The sequence below is a fragment of the Procambarus clarkii genome, chromosome 22 (genome assembly GCF_040958095.1).
Source record: "Procambarus clarkii isolate CNS0578487 chromosome 22, FALCON_Pclarkii_2.0, whole genome shotgun sequence".
Taxonomy (NCBI): domain Eukaryota; kingdom Metazoa; phylum Arthropoda; class Malacostraca; order Decapoda; family Cambaridae; genus Procambarus; species Procambarus clarkii.
The window spans coordinates 40,998,013-41,021,804 of record NC_091171.1 but is presented as its reverse complement, the minus strand read 5'-3'; the positions used below and the strand labels follow the sequence as shown (position 1 = coordinate 41,021,804).

At 46.7% G+C, this 23,792-nt stretch overlaps 2 protein-coding genes across 2 annotated transcripts in view; one reads left to right on the top strand and one right to left on the bottom strand.

The window, feature by feature from the left end:
• Positions 1-23,792, top strand: part of Plod (procollagen lysyl hydroxylase) — a 310,319-nt gene that overhangs the window by 221,890 nt on the left and 64,637 nt on the right. The window lies entirely within an intron of this gene.
• Positions 1-23,792, bottom strand: part of LOC123760203 (immunoglobulin domain-containing protein oig-4) — a 103,797-nt gene that overhangs the window by 39,967 nt on the left and 40,038 nt on the right. Inside the window, exon 3 of the mRNA XM_045745714.2 lies at positions 14,409-14,576. Coding sequence (XP_045601670.2) covers positions 14,409-14,576 — 168 coding nt within the window. The remainder of the gene's footprint in view (positions 1-14,408; positions 14,577-23,792) is intronic.

The following is a 23,792-nucleotide window of genomic DNA, read 5'->3' as shown; positions in this document are numbered from 1 at the left end:
TAATCAACCAACCAACCATGAATCAACCATCAACCAGGTAACGTCATCGACGTTGATTGAGCGTTGTGAACCAGCCTCGCTCTCGGACACTGTACCCACTGGGTAAGAGAGACACCTACAATACGTTACCTGTGGGTTGTAATCTCAGATAAACAGTGCGAGTGTCGAGTTTAATAACACGAGCCCAACCACCCGATGTGGTATAGTGGTTAGACACTCGCCTGGCGTTCCGCGAGCGCTTTGTCATGGGTTCGTATCCTGGCCGGGGAGTATACGAACTGGGCGCAATTCCTTAACTGTAGCCTCTGTTTAACGCAACAGTAAAATGTGTACTTGGTTGTAACAACGATTCTTCGCGGCGGGGATCGTATTCCAGGGACTTGCCCGAAACGCTACGCGTACTAGTGGCTGTACAAGAATGTAACAACTCTTGTATATATCAAAAAAAAAAAATGTGTACTGTTGTTACACTCCAACAATGGTTAATAATGGAGCACAGAGGTCAGAGCCGACTGTTCAACCCTTCACTTCCCTGACAAAGGCACCAAATTAACAATGACTGACACTATTGTCCCACATTTGACGCTGATTGACATTTTGTTTGTTTTTTCTCCCACCTGATCAGTGGGTTTTAATGCCATTAAGCCATCAATCTAAAACAGGGGACATCAATCTAAAAAAGGGGACACTAAAAAAGCCATCAATCTAAAAAGGGGACACTAAAAAAGCCATCAATCTAAAAAGGGGACACTAAAAAAGCCATCAATCTAAAAAGGGGACACTAAAAAAGCCCCGAAATCATCTCAAGATAACCTCAAGATAGATCTCTATGTCAACATTTAATTGATATCTCAAGCAATCGATTAAGCGGATACATTCTGTATTTTTTTTAAATAAAGAACAGTATTATTTCCCAAAATTGTACTCAATGGGTTGTGGGTTGTTTAATAAAGTTGTGGTGGTCTGTTAGGACACTTAATGTGTGTGTGTTTACATACTGTCTGAAGGTAGTAAAGCACGTCACAGCCGCCTTCGTAATCAGCCGCACCATAGTTGAAGAAGTAGACTATCGCTGACTGGAATAGTTCGTATTTTGTAGTTGCTCATTGTGGCCAAACGGGCCTTTGGTGGTGGGCCTGGCGGTGGGCCTTTGACGGTGGGCCTGGCGGTGGGCCTTTGACGGTGGGCCTTTGACGATGGGCCTTTGACGGTGGGCCTTTGACGGTGGGCCTTTGACGGTGGGCCTTTGACGGTGGGCCTAGCGGTGGGCCTTTGACGGTGGGCCTAGCGGTGGGCCTTTGACGGTGGGCCTTTGACGATGGGCCTTTGACGGTGGGCCTTTGACGGTGGTCCTTTGACGGTGGGCCTTTGACGGTGGGCCTAGCGGTGGGCCTTTGACGGTGGGCCTAGCGGTGGGCCTTTGACGGTGGGCCTAGCGGTGGGCCTTTGACGGTGGGCTTGGCGGCGGGGGGGGGGGCATGGTGGTGGGTACCAGCATTCTCTGGTAATATCCCCAGCCTAGAAAATCCTCTGGATTAGCCTAACTAGAAGAGCCAAGCCCTAGGCTACGCACCTACCCTTTCAGGAGCCGACACTCATCATTCCCCCTTAAAAGGCGTCAATATTAATTACCCCTACAACTCAGCAATATTTATGCCGGAGCCGATTACGTAACACATGTGTTGCACTCCGGAAGAGGGGCGGCTTGGCCTTAAGGCTTCGACGTGCTTCCCTTAATATGATCTCTTAACACGTATCATCAACGTGCCTGTTATCTCGCAGGGGAAAGAAGGTGAGGTTAGGCGGCGGGGAGAACTGGCAGCCGCAGAGGTCAACTCTCGCGCCCTTTGAACCCTCAACGTGCGCCTTTTTTAATCTAATGTTAACCCGTTTAATTTACACTGTAAGTATTGACTCCAGCCGCTTGGCTTCGACGGTAGAGCGACGGTCTCGTTCCATGCAGGTCGGCGTTCAATCCCCCGACCGTTCACAAGTGGTTCGGGCACCATTCCTTCCCCTCGTCCCATCCCAAATCCTTATCCTGATAGCTTCCCAGTGCAATATAGTGGTAATGGCTTGGCGCGTTCCCCCTGATAATTGCCTCTCCTGCAAGTTAACTATGTGTTCACATCACTGGGACTACATACAAGTTATTTATATCGGCCGGGAGAGTGACCTTCCTGGAGGAGGAGATGAGTAATAATGTGACGGGTGATGCCTCGCTACTCTGGTGGTACACACAGGTGCAGGTGGTGGTGGGTGTCGTCAACACTCACCCAACACTCACCCAACACTCACCCAACACTCACCTCACACTCACCCAACACTCACCTCACACTCACCCAACACTCACCCAACACTCACCCAACACTCACCCAACACTCAACTCACACTCACCCAACACTCACCCAACACTCACCCAACACTCACCCAACACTCACCCAACACTCACCCAACACTCACCCAACACTCAACTCACACTCACCCAACACTCACCCAACACTCACCCAACACTCACCCAACACTCACCCAACACTCACCTCACACTCACCCAACACTCACCCAACACTCACCCAACACTCACCCAACACTCACCCAACACTCACCTCACACTCACCCAACACTCACCCAACACTCACCCAACACTCACCCAACACTCACCCAACACTCAACTCACACTCACCCAACACTCACCCAACACTCACCCAACACTCACCCAACACTCAACTCACACTCACCCAACACTCACCCAACACTCACCCAACACTCACCCAACACTCAACTCACACTCACCCAACACTCACCCAACACTCACCCAACACTCACCCAACACTCACCCAACACTCAACTCACACTCACCCAACACTCACCCAACACTCAACTCACACTCACCCAACACTCACCCAACACTCACCCAACACTCACCCAACACTCACCCAACACTCAACTCACACTCACCCAACACTCACCCAACACTCACCCAACACTCACCCAACACTCACCCAACACTCACCCAACACTCACCCAACACTCAACTCACACTCACCCAACACTCACCCAACACTCACCCAACACTCACCCAACACTCAACTCACACTCACCCAACACTCACCCAACACTCACCCAACACTCACCCAACACTCACCTCACACTCACCTAACACTCACCTCACACTCACCCAACACTCACCTCACACTCACCTCACACTCACCTCACACTCACCCAACACTCACCTCACACTCACCCAACACTCACCCAACACTCACCCAACACTCACCCAACACTCACCCAACACTCAACTCACACTCACCCAACACTCACCCAACACTCACCCAACACTCACCCAACACTCACCCAACACTCACCTCACACTCACCCAACACTCACCCAACACTCACCCAACACTCACCTCACACTCACCCAACACTCACCCAACACTCACCCAACACTCACCTCACACTCACCCAACACTCACCCAACACTCACCTCACACTCACCCAACACTCACCTCACACTCACCCAACACTCACCTCACACTCACCCAACACTCACCCAACACTCACCTCACACTCACCCAACACTCACCCAACACTCACCCAACACTCACCTCACACCCAACACTCACCCAACACTCACCCAACACTCACCTCACACTCACCCAACACTCACCTCACACTCACCCAACACTCACCTCACACTCACCCAACACTCACCCAACACTCACCCAACACTCACCCAACACTTACCCAACACTCACCCAACACTCACCCAACACTCGCCCAACACTCACCCAACACTCACCTCACACTCACCTCTCACTCACCCAACACTCACCCAACACTCACCCAACACTCACCCAACACTCACCCAACACTCACCTCACACTCACCCAACACTCACCCAACACTCACCCAACACTCACCACACTCTTCACATCCACACCACGACAAAGAAATTTGGCGAAATACTGTTTAAAAAGATAAAAAGAAAAAATTAGCACCCCCCCCCCCCCCCCCAATAAACAGCTTGAAAGCTGAAGATCCAAAATTCCTTATGAATGATGTCCAAAACTCTTGAGACTCTAACACGAGCAAAGTAAGTAATTATCAAAAAGAATAACACGAGCAAAGCAAACTTTGAAATAGACATTGACATCATGTCTATGCCCTCATATTGCATATTTATCAAGAAATATAAAGTATCAACAGAAAAGAGCACTCGGTATAGAGTGGAGGAAAAGCTTGTATACAGGCCAGACACCAGCAACAGCACTCGGTATAGAGTGGAGGAAAAGCTTGTATACAGGCCAGACACCAGCAACGGCACTCGGTATAGAGTGGAGGAAAAGCTTGTATACAGGCCAGACACCAGCAACAGCACTCGGTATAGAGTGGAGGAAAAGCTTGGATACAGGCCAGACACCAGCAACAGCACTCGGTATAGAGTGGAGGAAAAGCTTGTATACAGGCTAGACACCAGCAACAGCACTCGGTATAGAGTGGAGGAAAAGCTTGGATACAGGCCAGACACCAGCAACAGCACTCGGTATAGAGTGGAGGAAAAGCTTGGATACAGGCCAGACACCAGCAACACTTTGAATCAATAAACACAACTCCACTGCACAATGGAAGTTGCAAAACACGGACTGAAACTAACAGACCGAGTACACTTCTAACATCAAACATAATTACAAGTTTTTGAAAAGGTGAATAGGCATCAAATCTCTCGGCTTTATGGGAAACAATTAACTTTACGATCCAGGTCAATATGGATTTAGACCTGGGAAGATCATATGCTATTTCGCAGCTACTTAAACCCCTATGATAAAATCACGTAAGAATCAAAAAAATAAAATGTGGATGCTGTGTACACTGACTTGGCACTGGCACTGGGTACATGTGACCATGGGGTGACAGCTCATAAGATGAGATTAATAGGAATAACAGGTAAAGTAAGGCGATGTATATGGAATTTTCTGTCAAACAAAAGTAAAGAGTAGCAATCAAACAAAATAAAGTCCAAGAACAGTGAAAAGCTCTATATCTCAGGGCACAGTCCTGGCACCAGTGTACCCCATGGCACAGTCCTAGCACCACTGTACCCCAGGGCACAATCCTAGCACCACTGTACCCCAGGGCACAGTCCTAGCACCACTGTACCCCAGGGCACAATCCTGGCACCAGTGTACCCCAGGGCACAATCCTAGCACCACTGTACCCCAGGGCACAGTCCTAGCACCACTGTACCCCAGGGCACAATCCTAGCACCACTGTACCCCAGGGCACAGTCCTAGCGCCACTGTACCCCAGGGCACAGTCCTGGCACCACTGTACCCCAGGGCACAGTCCTGGCACCACTGTATCCCAGGGCACAATCCTAGTACCACTTTACCCCAGGGCACAGTCCTGGCACCACTCTACCCCAGGGCACAGTCCTGGCACCACTCTACCCCAGGGCACAGTCCTAGCACTGTAACACTGTAAAAGTGTTTGAGTTAGTTTATTTAAAATATATATAGAGTACATGAGTCACAGACAAGGATCTGAGAGGCGCCAGTTGTCTGCCTGAGATCTCACACCTCTAACCGTTAACGACCCCAAGTGACCTGAGGTCAGATCATGAGAATTTCACCTTGCTTCCGCTAAGCTTATAATTGTAGTCTGGTAGCCTTCAAACATGCCGACGTTTAAGGAGTGGCTTGGTAGTGCCGGAGGCTATCTATTTGTGGGCGGAGTTAGCTACTAGGTTCCCCAATATAAACTCGGAGAGCTATCCAGAAAGAAGGATTAAGAGACAGAACAGCAGACGAGAGCAGAGACCTGCTCCCTACCAGGGAGGCTGTCGGCCGGCAGGGGCGAGACAGTCTCTGTCAAGCTACAGACCCCCCCCCCCCCCCCTCTCTATTCAACTTAGACTCAGTACTCGGTGAGTGAACATTAAGGTGACTTGGTCGTGTTTACATATGTTGTGTGATGATCAGGGGCAGTCAAGTTGTAGGGTTCTCAGATTCTTGGATGATGACTCACTTTGCATATTAAACTGGAACATTTTAATTGAATTGCTAAATTATGATACTTCATGTGAAATATAATTATGAATTTATTATTTAAATTGTGTTTAACTTTGTTCCCTAAAGATTTTGAGTTGAGGTGAGAAAGCCTCTGTAGTTACTGGTTTCATGGTTTAGAATGAGTACATGATAAAGATGGGAACTACTAATAATGAACTCATGATAACATCTTTTGAGAATTTTGTGATACAGGCAAGTTCCATTCCTTGTCTTGTATGTAATGATCATGAATGGATGGTGGCAGCATTTCGTCTTCTACTATCTACTCTTCTACTTCTACTATCTACTCTTCTCCTTCTACCTATCTACACCTCTCCCTCTCTCCCCCTTCTCCCCGAAAATAAAGTTTTTGCAACACTGCTAAAGCAAGCTAGCCGTGTGCGACAACTTTATTAACGAAAAGAATACATCCTAGCTAAACAAATATACATCATCCTACTCTAAAAAATGAAATATGTAGACAGACGTCCATTGTCTCTGGCTGGGCGACGTCACTGCTTGGTCTTGTAGATAATCCTGTACCACATTTCTTCAACACAACTGCCTCCGTCGCTTCTCCGTCGTTAACGCACAACAACACTTGGTCAACCCGAAAGCCGTTACTACTTGAACTGAGCACAGGACCGTGGAATTCGGTTGTCCCAGCTGATCTGTAATTGGCCCTACGTCAGTCACCATGAGAGACGTATATTGGGGTTCTTCACAGCTATAGGGACTACAAGTTTCGAGACCTTCATATAGTTGCCAACAGTAGAAATCCCATCCTACTCTTCTTCCTCCCTGTTGCTCCAGCACGCCTCCTTCAGAGAGCTACTTCTGACAGCCACATCAAGTCCGCATGACACAGGAAGAATCACTCAACAGAGCAACATGCTTGTAGGAGGGGCGGCCAGTCAAGGCAACGATCCTGTCTTGCAATTACGCTCCATGCAATAATGCTGACACCAGCAAGGGACACTAGGTATCGTGTCTCAGCTTGGCTTATCTTCTTCTTTCTTCTCTCTTCTTTCTTCTCTCTTCTTTCTTCTCTCTTCTTTCTTCTTTCTTCTCTCTTCCTCCTCCCATGGGTCTTTGACAAGCGACCTGGGGTCCATTGGGGGTCTGTCCGTCCTGGGGTCCATCCTGGGTAGACCGATGTTGGTGGGACAGACTGGAGTCGTTGTTGCTCCTCTTCCATCATTACTGGGTCGTCTGGGGCCGTCTGCAGAACGACCTGGGGTCCACTGGGGGTCCGTCCGTCTTGGGGTCCACTGGGGTCCGTCCGTCTTGGGGTCCACTGGGTAGACCAATGTTGACCGACCGAGAGGGCTGCATCTTGGGGTCCCCTGGGGTGGTGGTGGTGGTGGTGGCCCTGACATCCAGGTAGGGGCTGGTCGTCGTGGTGGTGAGGAACAGCCGTGAGTGTGGTATAAGGCAGCCGTCTCCCTCTTCTGTATGTGCGTCTCTCCTCTCTTCTGGCTCCCACCTGTGAAATGAACAGAAAGGCGACAATACGTGTTCCCAAGATGTTTGTGTGACCCTGTCGTTTGTATAGGGTTACACAGTCCTATCATACCGCTCTCCTCCTGGCAACAACTACACTTCAATTTTTAATAATTCAATTAACTCTGAATGATATTGACTTGGTGGAACATAAAACAGTAACAGAGTAAAGTTAGAGAAGAGAGAATAAGGTCATCACTACTTTTAACTTGTCACAAAAAAAAATCAACACTAATAGACAAAACACTAGCCTAAACTTAACTGTACCGTTCCTAATCTTAAGTACATAATTAACCATTACTCCCACCCTTAACCTACAGCCACCTACGTGACCCAGAGTGTTTCCCTAGCTTCTCCGCCGGTAAACAACTCCCAAACTGTTGTCACCCCTGTGACCAGACTATCTAACGTCGAGCGTCCCCAACGTGAAGTCTACTGACACACTAGTCCACACTAGCATGCTGTACAATACCAGTACACCTCGGGTTATTGCGTTCAAATGGAGTAAAACAGTCGATCGCAATAATCTGAGCAGAACCACACTTAAACTACTTAAGAACTACACCTGCCACTCCCCACTGACCTGGAGACCAGCGGTGGCTGGGTGTCCCCGTGGGACATGCGAGGTCACCTGTCACACTCAGCTGACCTGCACTACCAACACCGCTAAGTTCCCAAATCGCCAAATCTTATCACTAACATTAATCACTACACACGCAAGTTCTGGTGAACATTCCCTGAACACCACAAAACTCACAAACTCACTAAAATACATCGTCAGAAAATCACTATCTCCTAACCTGAAAACTCGCTAAATCGCGAAAGTAAAACACCTGTCAAGATCTCCCTGATAGCGCCTGAGCGGCAAAAAGACACGTGGGACTGAACAATGTTAAAAGAACACCAACTACCTACAACATTGTTCAACACCGCTGCCACCATTGTAACGGGGGGTGGGGGAAATAGCTCTACCTTGTCCATTATTCCACCCCCCCCAGTTAACTAACGAGGCCGGGGGAAACAGCTCTCTCTAGTCCGTTATCCCGTCCCCAGTTAGCTAACTATTCTAGAGCACCCTCCAGAGTTCCTAAGGCAACCTCTCTCGTTCAACACCTTGTAACCTAGGTATTTGACTACCTAGGTGCTAAGACTACAAGGCGCCGTCACTTGATCAGTTACCCGAAACTCTAGAGAGAACTCTAGAATACAGAATCATTGCCACAAACGTATAAGAGAATACGAGAGGAAAGAAATGAATAGTGAAGTAATTAGTGAGGGTTTGGGGTGAGAGGGAGAGAGGTGGGAGGGGCAAGGAGGGTCATTAGTTGAAAGTGAGAGTTTAGAGAAGGGTGGAGGGAGAGGTGTAGATAGGTAGAAGGAGAAGAGTAGATAGTAGAAGTAGAAGAGTAGATAGTAGAAGACGAAATGCTGCCACCATCCATTCATGATCATTACATACAAGACAAGGAATGGAACTTGCCTGTATCACAAAATTCTCAAAAGATGTTATCATGAGTTCATTATTAGTAGTTCCCATCTTTATCATGTACTCATTCTAAACCATGAAACCAGTAACTACAGAGGCTTTCTCACCTCAACTCAAAATCTTTAGGGAACAAAGTTAAACACAATTTAAATAATAAATTCATAATTATATTTCACATGAAGTATCATAATTTAGCAATTCAATTAAAATGTTCCAGTTTAATATGCAAAGTGAGTCATCATCCAAGAATCTGAGAACCCTACAACTTGACTGCCCCTGATCATCACACAACATATGTAAACACGACCAAGTCACCTTAATGTTCACTCACCGAGTACTGAGTCTAAGTTGAATAGAGAGGGGGGGGGGGGTCTGTAGCTTGACAGAGACTGTCTCGCCCCTGCCGGCCGACAGCCTCCCTGGTAGGGAGCAGGTCTCTGCTCTCGTCTGCTGTTCTGTCTCTTAATCCTTCTTTCTGGATAGCTCTCCGAGTTTATATTGGGGAACCTAGTAGCTAACTCCGCCCACAAATAGATAGCCTCCGGCACTACCAAGCCACTCCTTAAACGTCGGCATGTTTGAAGGCTACCAGACTACAATTATAAGCTTAGCGGAAGCAAGGTGAAATTCTCATGATCTGACCTCAGGTCACTTGGGGTCGTTAACGGTTAGAGGTGTGAGATCTCAGGCAGACAACTGGCGCCTCTCAGATCCTTGTCTGTGACTCATGTACTCTATATATATTTTAAATAAACTAACTCAAACACTTTTACAGTGTTACAGCACCACTGTACCCCAGGGCACAGTCCTGGCACCACTGTACCCCAGGGCACAATCCTAGCACCACTCTACCCCAGGGCACAGTCCTGGCACCACTCTACCCCAGGGCAAAAGTATAGACAAAAATATAGTATACAGCTTAGTATCATTCTATGCGGACGTCACAGAAATCAGTATGACAGTTACTTCAGTAGAAGACACAGAATACTACCAGCCGATATCAGTAAAGTCTTTGATTGGGTTATAGAAAAATACGAGATGTTAAGTGCGATCAATTCCAAATAATTAGGTATGATGAAAATTAAAAAATGAAATGAAATACAGAGTACTGTACAAGACACAGTATTTAATTTCTTTGAGATCTGATCTCAAATGATTACTTTCTTTTGAGATAGTTTTAAGATACATCAGCTCTCAAAGATGGAAAACAGCATGTAAAGTGAGCTTGACACAGCGAATATAGCACAAGTAAGAAAAAAAGGATGAATTGTGATGGCTCATATTCATTGAATCCACTACAATGTTGATACTATTCAGATCACTTGGGAGTACCGCTTCAAGTACCACTTGGTACTCACTTGCACTATGTAGTACGCATACACACAATGCAGCACCCAAATAATCGCCACCGCCAAAGCTCACGAAAGGTATTCTGTAGACAATGGCCTGTTACCTAGCAGTAAATTAGGTACCTGGGTGTTAGTCAGCTGTCACGGGCTGCTTCCTGGGGGTGGAGGCCTGGTCGAGGACCGGGCCGCGGGGACACTAAAAGCCCCGAAATCATCTCAAGATAACCTCAAGATAGACAGCAGACGAGGGAGAGCGGGGGGGGGGGGGGGGTATCGCACAGTAAGGAGATGCAAGACACTGGAACACCAGGTCCCAATTATGCACAGTAAAATAAGAGCCCAAGGTACGGGAGGGGCAGCAGAACAGACCCGCGGAGGAGTTGAGGTGCAGTAAGAACACTTTGAGAACACGCGATGAACAGCGGTACAGGTCAACCACTGTTCAGTATCCTCTCGGTGAACATACGAAATATTACCGGTACGAAAGTGGACATGTTCAATCGGAAAATTTTACTGGTTCCTGTGGAAAGTGCCTGATCAACCGGGCTGTGGTGGATATGTGGGCCTGCGGGCCGCTCCAAGCAACAAGCCTGTTGGACCAAGCTCTCACAAGTCACGTCTGGCCTGGGGCCGGGCTTGGGAGGGTAGAAGAACTCCAGAACCCTGTGCAGGTGTACTCCCTGTATACCTATTGTCCAGTAGGTGGATGGTGGAGAACCGTCAGTGTCCACCACTAGTGAAAGCAACACTGACCTGCCTGGTGGTCACCTGACCCTACAGAGAGCAACAGGCAAGCAACAACGTATCAGTGTGTGACAAAGGTGCGTGTGTTATAAAGGTGCAAAGGTACTTTATTTACAGCGCAAGAGAGGCAACAAGGCTGGCAGGAGACTGGGAAGGACCTTGTGCTTACCTATCAGTGTGCCTAGCCTTACCTAATTGTAGTTAAGTAAGCACACCACCACAACTACGTCCACCGCTGCTTCCCTCCCCTCTTCCCCCGCCCCCTTCCCCCCTCCGTCCTCCCACAACGCCCCGTTTCCTCGTTAGCTGAGTAAGTCCCGCCCTCAAGTCCCGCCCAAGTCCTCTCATCCAGAGCCTAAAAATTATCAGCTTGTTGAAAAGAAAATGAAGTTCTTTGGAAGGAGCCTTAATGACAGTGAAGACTATTGCATCAATGAATGTTAAGTTTAACAACTTACGAATGGATTGTTAGTCGACAACTCTTGCCAGAAATATCGCGCATCGTTAACAATGAACTATTTGTTTGGTGTTCATTATTCAACCCGTTCTCGCACTTGCTTAAAGTCAATATTGGCTTATTTAATAAGTGCATATGTGACATACTAATTGATTGTGAATATTTTAGTTTACCTTGAAAAGCTTCATAGAAAACACCGACCTTACCTAACCTTCTTAGTATGTTAAGATAAGCATCTTATTGCTTCTTAATTACAATTATTGCTTAACCTATACCGTTGATAAGTTAAGTAATAATTGTAAATATGAAGCAATAAGATGCTTATACATACTAAGAAGGTTAGGTGAGGTCGGTGTTTTCTATGAAGCTTTTCAAGGTAAACTAAAATATTCACAATCAATTAGTATGTCACATATGCACTTATTAAATAAGCCAATATTGACTGAAAGCAAGTGCGAGAACGGGTTGCATTATTAAGCAGAAAACGCAAGGACATGTTCTGGCTGTAGAAAGTAGTGAAATGTTTTGTACCGCCGTTTCAAACAACCTCGTCCTTCCTAAAACAAAAAAATAGCCAGTATATTTACCATATCATCACTGTCTTTGGCGTATATAGAAAATAATTTGGAATGACAAAAGATTGGGGCTTTAAGAAGAGGACCTTGAGCCATCAGCCCAGCAGCGCCTTAACCCATCAAGATAAAAACTCCCAAAGTTGTGAAGATCAAAAGCAAGACTCCGGGGTTTTTTGAAGGACATATTACCTGATGAACCCCGAGGCGAATGTCTGCTCTTAGCGCTCTCAGAATTCTTATAATGAGAGTCTTAATGAACCTTTTCATGCAAAGATAACTTCAGTGTTATATTTTATATATATATATATATATATATATATATATATATATATATATATATATATATATATATATAACTGAAAACTCACACCCCAGAAGTGACTCGAACCCATACTCCCAGAAGCAACGCATCTGGTATGTACAAGACGCCTTAATCCACTTGACCATCACGACCGGACATAATGAGGTGATAGCCGAGGCTATTTGAACCACCCCACCGCCGGCACTCGGAGTGCCGGCGCCGGCGGTGGGGTGGTTCAAATAGCCTCGGCTATCACCTCATTATGTCCGGTCGTGATGGTCAAGTGGATTAAGGCGTCTTGTACATACCAGATGCGTTGCTTCTGGGAGTATGGGTTCGAGTCACTTCTGGGGTGTGAGTTTTCAGTTGCATATGTCCTGGGGACCATTCAGGCTTGTTCGCATATATATATATATATATATATATATATATATAAAATATGGTGCGTGATTTAATATTTTTTTCCAGATTTTTTTTAATGAGGTGGTGACACCAAAGGCTGGGGGCTTCTCTATAGTCCCACGTGACCTGTGGTTCATCACCCATCATCATCCTCATCATCCATCACCATCATCCACTGGTGGCGTGGCTGGTGTCGACCTCTCAAGTTACTTTTCAGACTCCCAATATGAGAATTCAAACCGGAGGGGACCGAGCTCCGCGACCAACCGGAGCAAAAGGGCCTCATCTCCAAGAGATGAAAGATACTGGTGTATCTCATATCGGATGTATAATGGGCATTTCGTGGGTGGCTGGGGGGGGGGTGTTCTGGGTGTCAGTCCGGCGGGGGTGTAGACTGACCAACACACTAACAAACATTTAAGTGGTATTGATTTCTCCATCCACCCTTACCTGCTGCTTCTGCTCCTCTGCTTGCTCACGCACTCACTCATTCTTCTGCTCACTCACTCACTCTATCTACCCTCCATTTGCCTTCACTCCTCCCTTAGTGTGTAGGTGTGTGTGTGTGTGTGTGTTTGTGTGTGTGTGTGTGTGTGTGTGTGTGTGTGTGTGTGTGTGTGTGTGTGTGTGTGTGTGTGTGTGTGGTGTGTGTGTGTGTGTGTGTGTGTGTGTGTGTGTGTTTGTGTGTGTGTGTGTGTGTGTGTGTGTGTGTGTGTGTGTGTGTGTGTGTGTGTGTGTGTGTGTGTGTGTGTGGTGCATCACATCCTAACACACGTCAGGATCTGACCTGTGTTCATCTATTTGCATTCACCTATTTGTGCCTGCAGAATCAAGGTGTTAGCTCCTGGACCCCGCCTTGCTAACTGTATCGGTTGTCCGGTATACTGTCTCCCGATCTAATTTATCTTAGTCTTTATTCTCGCGCTCTCTTGCTTGCTCGTGCGAGCGCGCCCGCCCGCCCGTATTGTACGACTACGTTTGTTTTCCTTAAAAAAATCTGTGTGACCGCCCAACCACTTGGGCTGGACGGTAGAGCGACGGTCTCGCTTCATGCAGGTCAGCGTTCAATCCCCGACCGTCCACAAGTGGTTGGGCACCATTCCTTTCCCCCCGTCCCATCACAAATCCTTATCCTGACCCCCTTCCCAGTGCTATATAGTCGTAATGGCTTGGCGCTTTGCCCTGATCATTTCTCCTTTACCGTCTTGAGCGTTTTACAGAAAAATGTAGTTAGCGGAAGACAGAATAATTGAGCAGCTTCCTTTAGCATATGTCCGGTAGGTGTTTCACCACCTTTCAAGTCCACTACGGGCTCACCATAGCCCGTGCTACTTGAAACTTTTTGTTCCAGGTAGTGAATCTTTAACAACAACAACAACAACAACATTTCAAGAGCACTCGGAAATTGAAGAACACCCGACATGACATTTTTTAATTAAAAAATCTGAAAGAAAAGTAATTAATTTGAAAAAAAAAATGTCCAACGAATCATGTTTTATTCAGAAAATTCCATTTACGGACGTAGTGAATGTGTAGACTTACCCCGTGGTCGAGTCTGTGGCCGTGGCCCTCTCTCATCTCCGGGATGCGGCGACTCTTCTGTATCCGGGGCGGGTAGCCCCACACGGGCTCGGCCAGCTCCTTGTGACCCCACCCGCGGGCCGTCGAGTACGTGTAGCGGCCGTCGTTCACAGCCCCCACCTGCGTCTCCTGCGGGTGGGTGGGGGAGGGGGTCACGTTACTCTCATACACCTGTTGTTACAGGTGTGTGTCTGGGAGGTGGTCACAGGTATGTCTGGGAGGTGGTCACAGGTGTGTCTGGGTGGTCGTTACAGGTGTGTGTCTGGGAGGTCGTCATAGGTGTGTCTGGGAGGTGGTCACAGGTGTGTCTGAGGTCGTTACAGGTGTGTGTCTGGGAGGTCGTCATAGGTGTGTCTGGGAGGTCGTCATAGGTGTGTCTGAGGTCGTTACAGGTGTGTGTCTGGGAGGTCGTCATAGGTGTGTCTGGGAGGTGGTCACAGGTGTGTCTGAGGTCGTTACAGGTGTGTGTCTGGGAGGTCGTCATAGGTGTGTCTGGGAGGTGGTCACAGGTGTGTCTGAGGTCGTTACAGGTGTGTGTCTGGGAGGTCGTCATAGGTGTGTCTGGGAGGTGGTCACAGGTGTGTCTGAGGTCGGTACAGGTGTGTGTCTGGGAGGTCGTCATAGGTGTGTCTGGGAGGTCGTCACAGGTGTGTCTGTGAGGTCACTCAGTAGTTGGCCAATGTTATTAGGTGAAACAGGTTATTTTGGAAGAAAAGTCAAGGGAAGGATGGGGTCATTATGGGTAGGTTGTGTGTGTGTGTGTGTGTGTGTGTGTGTGTGTGTGTGTGTGTGTGTGTGTGCGTGTGTGTGTACTCACCTAATTGTACTCACCTAATTGTGCTTGCGGGGGTTGAGCTCTGGCTCTTTGGTCCCGCCTCTCAACCGTCAATCAACTGGTGTACAGATTCCTGAGCCTATTGGGCTCTATCATATCTACATTTGAAACTGTGTATGGAGTCAGCCTCCACCACATCACTGCCTAATGCATTCCATTTACTAACTACTCTGACACTGAAAAAGTTCTTTCTAACGTCTCTGTGGCTCATTTGGGTACTCAGCTTCCACCTGTGTCCCCTTGTTCGCGTCCCACCAGTGTTGAAAAGTTCGTCCTTGTTTACCCGGTCGATTCCCCTGAGGATTTTGTAGGTTGTGATCATGTCCCCCCTTACTCTTCTGTCTTCCAGTGTCGTGAGGTGCATTTCCCGCAGCCTTTCCTCATAACTCATGCCTCTTAGTTCTGGGACTAGTCTAGTAGCATACCTTTGGACTTTTTCCAGCTTCGTCTTGTGCTTGACAAGGTACGGGCTCCATGCTGGGGCCGCATACTCCAGGATTGGTCTTACATATGTGGTGTACAAGATTCTGAATGATTCCTGTGTGTGTGTGTGTGTGTGTGTGTGTGTGGTGTGTGTGTGTGTGTGTGTGTGTGTGTGTGTGTGTGTGTGTGTGTGTGTGTGTGTGTGTGTGTGTGTGTGTGTGTGTGTGTGATATCTGGAGAACGCCTCTCTCCATCTCCTTGAAACCTGAAACATTTATGTACTCACCTGCTTGTACTCACCTGCTTGTGCTTGCGGGGGTTGAGCTTTGGCTCTATGGTCCCTCCTCTCAACTGTCAATCAACTGGTGTACAGATTCCTGAGCCTACTGGGCTCTTATCAAATCTACACTTGAAACTGTGTATGGAGTCAGCCTCCACCACATCACTGCCTAATGAAGAATTGCATTTCACATTTGTAAACGCACAATATTGACACTATGTACAAAGACAATTCGAACATTGTTTATGTAAAACAGACGTAAATCTGTGTATTTATGTATATAGGTTACATTACCGTTTTAAAGGCACTACAATCACCTTCTCTGGTTGATTGTTCAATAAATCACTGAACTATATGTTTATCAAATCTCTAACCCTGTCCATGGAGGACAGAAGAAAATGTATATATGCTGGTTAGCATTGTAAATGCGTGGCCACGTCTGTGGTAGAAAAAACCCAGCCTATTTCATTCCATTTGTTAACTACCCTGACACCGAAAAAAAAAATGTCTCTAAGGCTTATTTGGGTACTAAGTTTCTACCTGTGTCCCCTTGTTCGTGTTCAGTGAGTTCTCGGTGTTCTATAGCAACAGATTTTCAAATCATTTTTGCTTTTCCCGTTCTTTGGGGACTGAAAATCGATAAGGCTTATCGAGATTCCCCCCCCCCCCCAACCCCCCCAACCCCTCCTCCTAGTATCTCTTAGACGAAGGAGGCATCCCACAACAGTTGTCTAACTCCCGGGTAGCTATTTACTGCTAGGGGGAAATGAAACTTGCCCAAACGTCTCCGTCGCGTCGCGGGGATTAAAACTCCAAATCTTGCTGACAGCTACGCTAAAATTTTTAGTCTTGCCGAATGGGGGGGCTCTAGGGATTAGTGTCCCCGGCCTCCGGCCATAGGCCTCCTGGTTTAACCAGTTTGGTCAATCAGACTGTACCTGGATTGTGCCTGGTTGAGGTTCTAGGGGTTCTTCGACTCTCCAAGCAATGCTCGAAGACACTTTTGACTTTTGACTAGCACACAGGTGTTAATGTAACACCTGTGTGTTAATGTAATGTAACACATTAACACACAGGTGTTAGACTAACACACAGGTGTTAAACTAACACACAGGTGTTAAACTAACAGACAGGTGTTAAACTAACACACAGGTGTTAAACTAACACACAGGTGTTAAACTAACACACAGGTGTTAAACTAACACACAGGTGTCACATTATTGAGTAGAACAACTCTGGAGACCCTCTTCAGGTAGGCTCCTGGTAAACAGGTGACTGTTGCTCCTCCATATGGCGGACGGGTGGAAATTGGTTGAGAGAGAGATGAGTAGTGTAAGTTAAACAAATATTTTACAATTACCACATATTTTCAAGTTCAATGTCAGAATTTCCTCATTCCTAATATAAGTAACGTGAATTAATTTTTTGTTTAACTGATAAATTATAATTTTTTTGATGTCTGGGAACTTTTATCGACTTCAGTACCATGGATATTATTAATTACTACGTGTTTACAAACAAATTAAAATTTTATTATTTTTATTATCAGTTCCTATATACATTCCATAAGTCCCAAACTTGCCTGTATATGTGTTGAATATATATGTCTTAATTAGAAAATATATATTTGTTTCATGCTCTAATTTGGATTGATATTTATATTACCATATATACATCCCTTTATAAGGGATGTATATACACGTTAAGTCCGTTTATATGGAATTATCCTCGTTAATTGTCCGTTTATATGGAATTATCCTCGTTAATTGTCCGTTTATATGGAATTATCCTCGTTAATTGTCCGTTTATATGGAATTATCCTCGTTAATTGTCCGTTTATATGGAATTATCCTCGTTAATTGTCCGTTTATATGGAATTATCCTCGTTAATTGTCCGTTTATATGGAATTATCCTCGTTAATTGTCCGTTTATATGGAATTATCCTCGTTAATTGTCCGTTTATATGGAATTATCCTCGTTAATGGTCCATTTATATCCTTCAGTCACTCCCCACAAAACTCTGCTTTTCTCGCGAACGTAAAATTTCTTAATCGTCTCATTAGCGAGGTTGGTAACGTCTGGGATTAATGTAGTAAGCCCTTCTCAATGGTGTTAAAATAATGGGCATTACATCCACCTTTAGATTTCCACTCACGAAACGCCACTACATAATCCAAATGGGGTCACAAGGTCACGTTAAAGGTGACCAAGGCCAGGAGCCAGATTCACGAAGCAGTTATGTAGCACTTACGAATCTGTACATCTTTTCTCAATCTTTGGCGGCTTTGTTTACAATTATTAAACAGTTAATGAGCTCCGAAGCACCAGGAGGCTGTTTATAACAATAACAACAGTTGATTGGCAAGTTTTCATGCTTGTAAACTGTTTAATAAATGTAACCAAAGTCGTCAAAGATTGAGGAAAGATGTACAGGTTCGTAAGTGCTTGCGTAACTGCTTCGTGAATCTGGCCCCAGGTTACAGCAAACACTTGGGTGGCCCCTCACGACACCCGTACATCTTAACTCAGTGGTGGCGACTTGGTCTTTATAATCAAAACTCTTTACGGACTTCGAAACTTAGCGGCTGTGATAGTTCTTATTGTTAAGGAAAAGCTCTTCGGCGGTCATAAACTGTTGGGTTACTGTAAATTAAGGTGTCATGATTGAGAAATGATGTACGGCTTTCGTATGGGAATGATGTATGGCTTTCTTATAGGAATGATGTATGGCTTTCTTATGGGAATGATGTACGGCTTCCGTACGTGAATGATGTATGACTTTCGTACGGGAATGATGTACGGCTTTCGTACGAGAATGATGTACGGCTTTCGTACGGGAATGATGTACGGCTTTCGTACGGGAATGATGTACGGCTTTCGTACGAGAATGATGTACGGCTTTCGTACGGGAATGATGTACGGCTTTCGTACGGGAATGATGTACGGCTTTCGTACGGGAATGATGTACGGGTCTGAGGAATGATGTAAGTGGACAGGTCAATGCTGGGCGAATCCCGCCCCTGGTACCCTATTTCGAAGATTTCAGAATTTCCAAATACCACAGTTATATTTGACAATATAGCGATTGTTTAGCTGATATATCTGTATAACTGTTTTCCCGCGCTTGACTTAGAAACCTGTGTTTGTCAGAGTTTAATCCCAACTGTCAATTTCTCAGTCCATTGATTGATTGATGAAGATTAAGCCACCCAAGAGGTGGCACGGGCATGAATAGCCCGTAAGTGGTGGCCCTTTCGAGCCATTACCAGTATCAAAAGATGATACTGGAGATCTGTGGAGGCGCAACTGCACCCTGCGTGACGGGAGATGTCTCCCGGACCAAGTGGTGACCAAATGGTCTCTCAGTCCATCTTGGAAGGCTTTATTTACACCTGGTAAAGTTTGTCTTCTTGTTTCAGTAATGTTTACAACCTTTATATTTTATTGACAATAACAATCCTTGACCTCATATTAAGGATCAACATTAATTGACCTTTGGGGATGTGTAGAATGTTTAGTGTTTGTGATGAGTGTGTTGTTGGTGCGTTTGGGTTGGGTGAAGTGTCCGGGGAGGTTGTCTAGGCCTTCGACAGCCATAGTCGAGGTTGTCTAGGCCTTCGACAGCCATAGTCGAGGTTGTCTAGGCCTTCGACAGCCATAGTCGAGGTTGTCTAGGCCTTCGACAGCCATAGTCGAGGTTGTCTAGGCCTCCGACAAGCATAGTCGAGGTTGACTAGGCCTTCGACAGCCATAGTCGAGGTTGTCTAGGCCTTCGACAGCCATAGTCGAGGTTGTCTAGGCCTTCGACAAGCATAGTCGAGGTTGACTAGGCCTTCGACAGCCATAGTCGAGGTTGTCTAGGCCTTCGACAGCCATAGTCGAGGTTGTCTAGGCCTTCGACAGCCATAGTCGAGGTTGTCTAGGCCTCCGACAGCCATAGTCGAGGTTGTCTAGGCCTTCGACAGCCATAGTCGAGGTTGTCTAGGCCTTCGACAGCCATAGTCGAGGTTGTCTAGGCCTTCGACAGCCATAGTCGAGGTTGTCTAGGCCTTCGACAAGCATAGTCGAGGTTGACTAGGCCTTCGACAGCCATAGTCGAGGTTGTCTAGGCCTTCGACAGCCATAGTCGAGGTTGTCTAGGCCTTCGACAAGCATAGTCGAGGTTGACTAGGCCTTCGACAGCCATAGTCGAGGTTGTCTAGGCCTTCGACAGCCATAGTCGAGGTTGTCTAGGCCTTCGACAGCCATAGTCGAGGTTGTCTAGGCCTTCGACAGCCATAGTCGAGGTTGTCTAGGCCTTCGACAGCCATAGTCGAGGTTGTCTAGGCCTCCGACAGCCATAGTCGAGGATGTCTAGGCCTTCGACAGCCATAGTCGAGGTTGTCTAGGCCTCCGTCAGCCATAGTCGAGGTTGTCTAGGCCTTCGACAGCCATAGTCGAGGTTGTCTAGGCCTTCGACAGCCATAGTCGAGGTTGTCTAGGCCTTCGACAGCCATAGTCGAGGTTGTCTAGGCCTTCGACAACCATAGTCGAGGTTGTCTAGGCCTTCGACAGCCATAGTCGAGGTTGTCTAGGCCTCCGACAGCCATAGTCGAGGTTGTCTAGGCCTTCGACAGCCATAGTCGAGGTTGTCTAGGCCTTCGACAGCCATAGTCGAGGTTGTCTAGGCCTTCGACAGCCATAGTCGAGGTTGTCTAGGCCTTCGACAGCCATAGTCGAGGTTGTCTAGGCCTTCGACAGTCATAGTCGAGGTTGTCTAGGCCTTCGACAGCCATAGTCGAGGTTGTCTAGGCCTCCGACAGCCATAGTCGAGGTTGTCTAGGCCTCCGACAGCCATAGTCGAGGATGTCTAGGCCTTCGACAGCCATAGTCGAGGTTGTCTAGGCCTTCGACAGCCATAGTCTAGGTTGTCTAGGCCTCCGACAGCCATAGTCGAGGTTGTCTAGGCCTTCGACAGCCATAGTCGAGGTTGTCTAGGCCTTCGACAGCCATAGTCGAGGTTGTCTAGGCCTTCGACAGCCATAGTCGAGGTTGTCTAGGCCTTCGACAGCCATAGTCGAGGTTGTCTAGGCCTTCGACAGCCATAGTCGAGGTTGTCTAGGCCTCCGACACCCACAGACGAGGTTGTCTAGGCCTCCGACACCCATAGTCGAGGTTGTCTAGGCCTCCGACACCCACAGACGAGGTTGTCTAGGCCTCCGACCCCCACAGACGAGGTTGTCTAGGCCTCCGACCCCCACAGACGAGGTTGTCTAGGCCTCCGACACCCACAGACGAGGTTGTCTAGGCCTCCGACCCCCACAGACGAGGTTGTCTAGGCCTCCGACCCCCACAGACGAGGTTGTCTAGGCCTCCGACCCCCACAGACGAGGTTGTCTAGGCCTCCGACACCCACAGACGAGGTTGTCTAGGCCTCCGACACCCACAGACGAGGTTGTCTAGGCCTCCGACCCCCACAGACGAGGTTGTCTAGGCCTCCGACCCCCACAGACGAGGTTGTCTAGGCCTCCGACCCCCACAGACGAGGTTGTCTAGGCCTCCGACACCCACAGACGAGGTTGTCTAGGCCTCCGACCCCCACAGACGAGGTTGTCTAGGCCTCCGACCCCCACAGACGAGGTTGTCTAGGCCTTCGACCCCCACAGACGAGGTTGTCTAGGCCTCCGACCCCCACAGACGAGGTTGTCTAGGCCTCCGACCCCCACAGACGAGGTTGTCTAGGCCTCCGACCCCCACAGACGAGGTTGTCTAGGCCTCCGACACCCACAGACGAGGTTGTCTAGGCCTCCGACACCCACAGACGAGGTTGTCTAGGCCTCCGACACCCACAGACGAGGCTGCTGTCACGTTCATGAAGTCTTTCAGGGAGGTTTACTGAAAACAGTCATACTGTATTCACAGATCTATCGCATTTTTGTTGTAGTTGCCATCAGTGAATGCTGCATTTTATTTACCCGAGGCCAATACTAGAAGTGGGTTTTACTTCGGATTTTTGCATTCGAGTCGTATAATATATATTTATTTTAGTTTTTCCAATGGCTGGTGGTTCTTTTTTTTTCTTTTTTGTGTTATTTTATGATTAGATTTCTTCTACTGTAGAGAAAGTATTGTTGCTGTTTAATTTACATATGTTGTGTATTGTCTCGTCTTGAACATTCTTCTAGAGTCACTGTACTTCTCAGATTTATATGTTTAATGTGGAAGTGGTTCAGATTGCTCAGACAACCCGTCCGCGAACAAAGTCCATTCCATCCAGCGGTCGACCCCAAAGACGCATTCATCAGTTTGAACACGCTGTTTATGCAGACGAGGAGTCACAATAACGTGGCTGAAATATGTTGACCAAACCACACATTAGAAAGGACGGACCGAAACGTCGTCGTCCCTTCACTTTCTAGTGTGTGGTTTGGTCAACATGCTGTTGATTCAAAGCAGAACTTTTCTCAAATATAAATTAATATTCATATATATTACCATATTGTGCATATTTAGGCACTCGTTAGGTTAGGTGTTTAGATTCCGTTGGTGATTATTTGTATTTGTAGTACGTGGGTGAAGCATTTACAGCGTTGTGGTTCGAACAAAAGTCGTCAGTGAAGCACTTGTTCCGGAAGTGTTCGAACGTCATCAGTCGTGAGTCGCGTGTAAACCGTTTTTCATTCATAAACAGCTGGGGGTTTGGCGGGTGGATGGAATGAACTTTGGGTCTTTGTTTATGAGGACGTGCTGGGACTTGATGTGTGACTTTCTCCAACAGAAAATCAATTGGAGCAATGAGAAGCCTCCGGGCTTCCTGTGGATTCATTGGCCTCCCAGGTTGTATAGCTTGTAACAGGTTGTGGTATAGGGGTAAGGTGCGCGGCTGGAACCCTAGTCGCTGGTTCGAGGCGCCTCATTGCTCCAGCTGATTTTCTCCTAGAAGCCTATCACGGTAGTGTGATGTCTTCGTGTATCTGTTGAAGAGGTTGATGGTTGAAGTGAGGCGCAGGACCCCGTGTCCACTACAACCCTCTTGATCCAGCACTTCTCGCAGGAACCATGTTTTCTTGAAGTCGTCCTTTCTGTGCAGTGATATTTTTTAATATAAATAACTAATATATATATATATATATATATATATATATATATATATATATATATATATATATATATATATATATATATATATATAAGATAATCCGTGTACGTGCGTGTCGCTCCAAACATGCCCTCTAGCAAGGGAATTTGTTAACGCTCCAGGTGTACTCCAAGTATGTGAGGACATCAAAGGTCTACGGCTTCTTAGTATCCTCCAACACACATAAGAAATATTGCAGGAACACCACCACTGGAGGGAGGGCACGACATATTATATAATATAATATAATATAATATAATATAATATAAAGTTGGACGGTTCATTCTTGTCTAGGAAACAAGAGTGAACATTTCGACTTAACAGACCGTAGAATGTGACCTTCAGAGCTTGAGCTTCAAGGGTGTTGGGCCTACTCGTCTGGGACTGAGGTATATATTACGGTATGTGAAGAGTTCATGTATTTTGGGCACTTTTTTCCTTTTTTATTTTCCAGACATATTATTGAAAGACAGGAAAGGGTGAGATAAATTATTCTAGCACCAATCTTGTCCAATGTTTCCTACGCTGCTGACTTGGAAAGAAGGTTAAAAAATTACTCTCTAAAAGTTAATTTTTATAATTTAGCCGGACGTCGAGATGACATAATTTTTTTTGTTTGACTATCAAGTTAGCTGAATAAACTCCACGGAGTCTGTTTGTCACGTTTCACTAATAAGTTGGCGACGTTT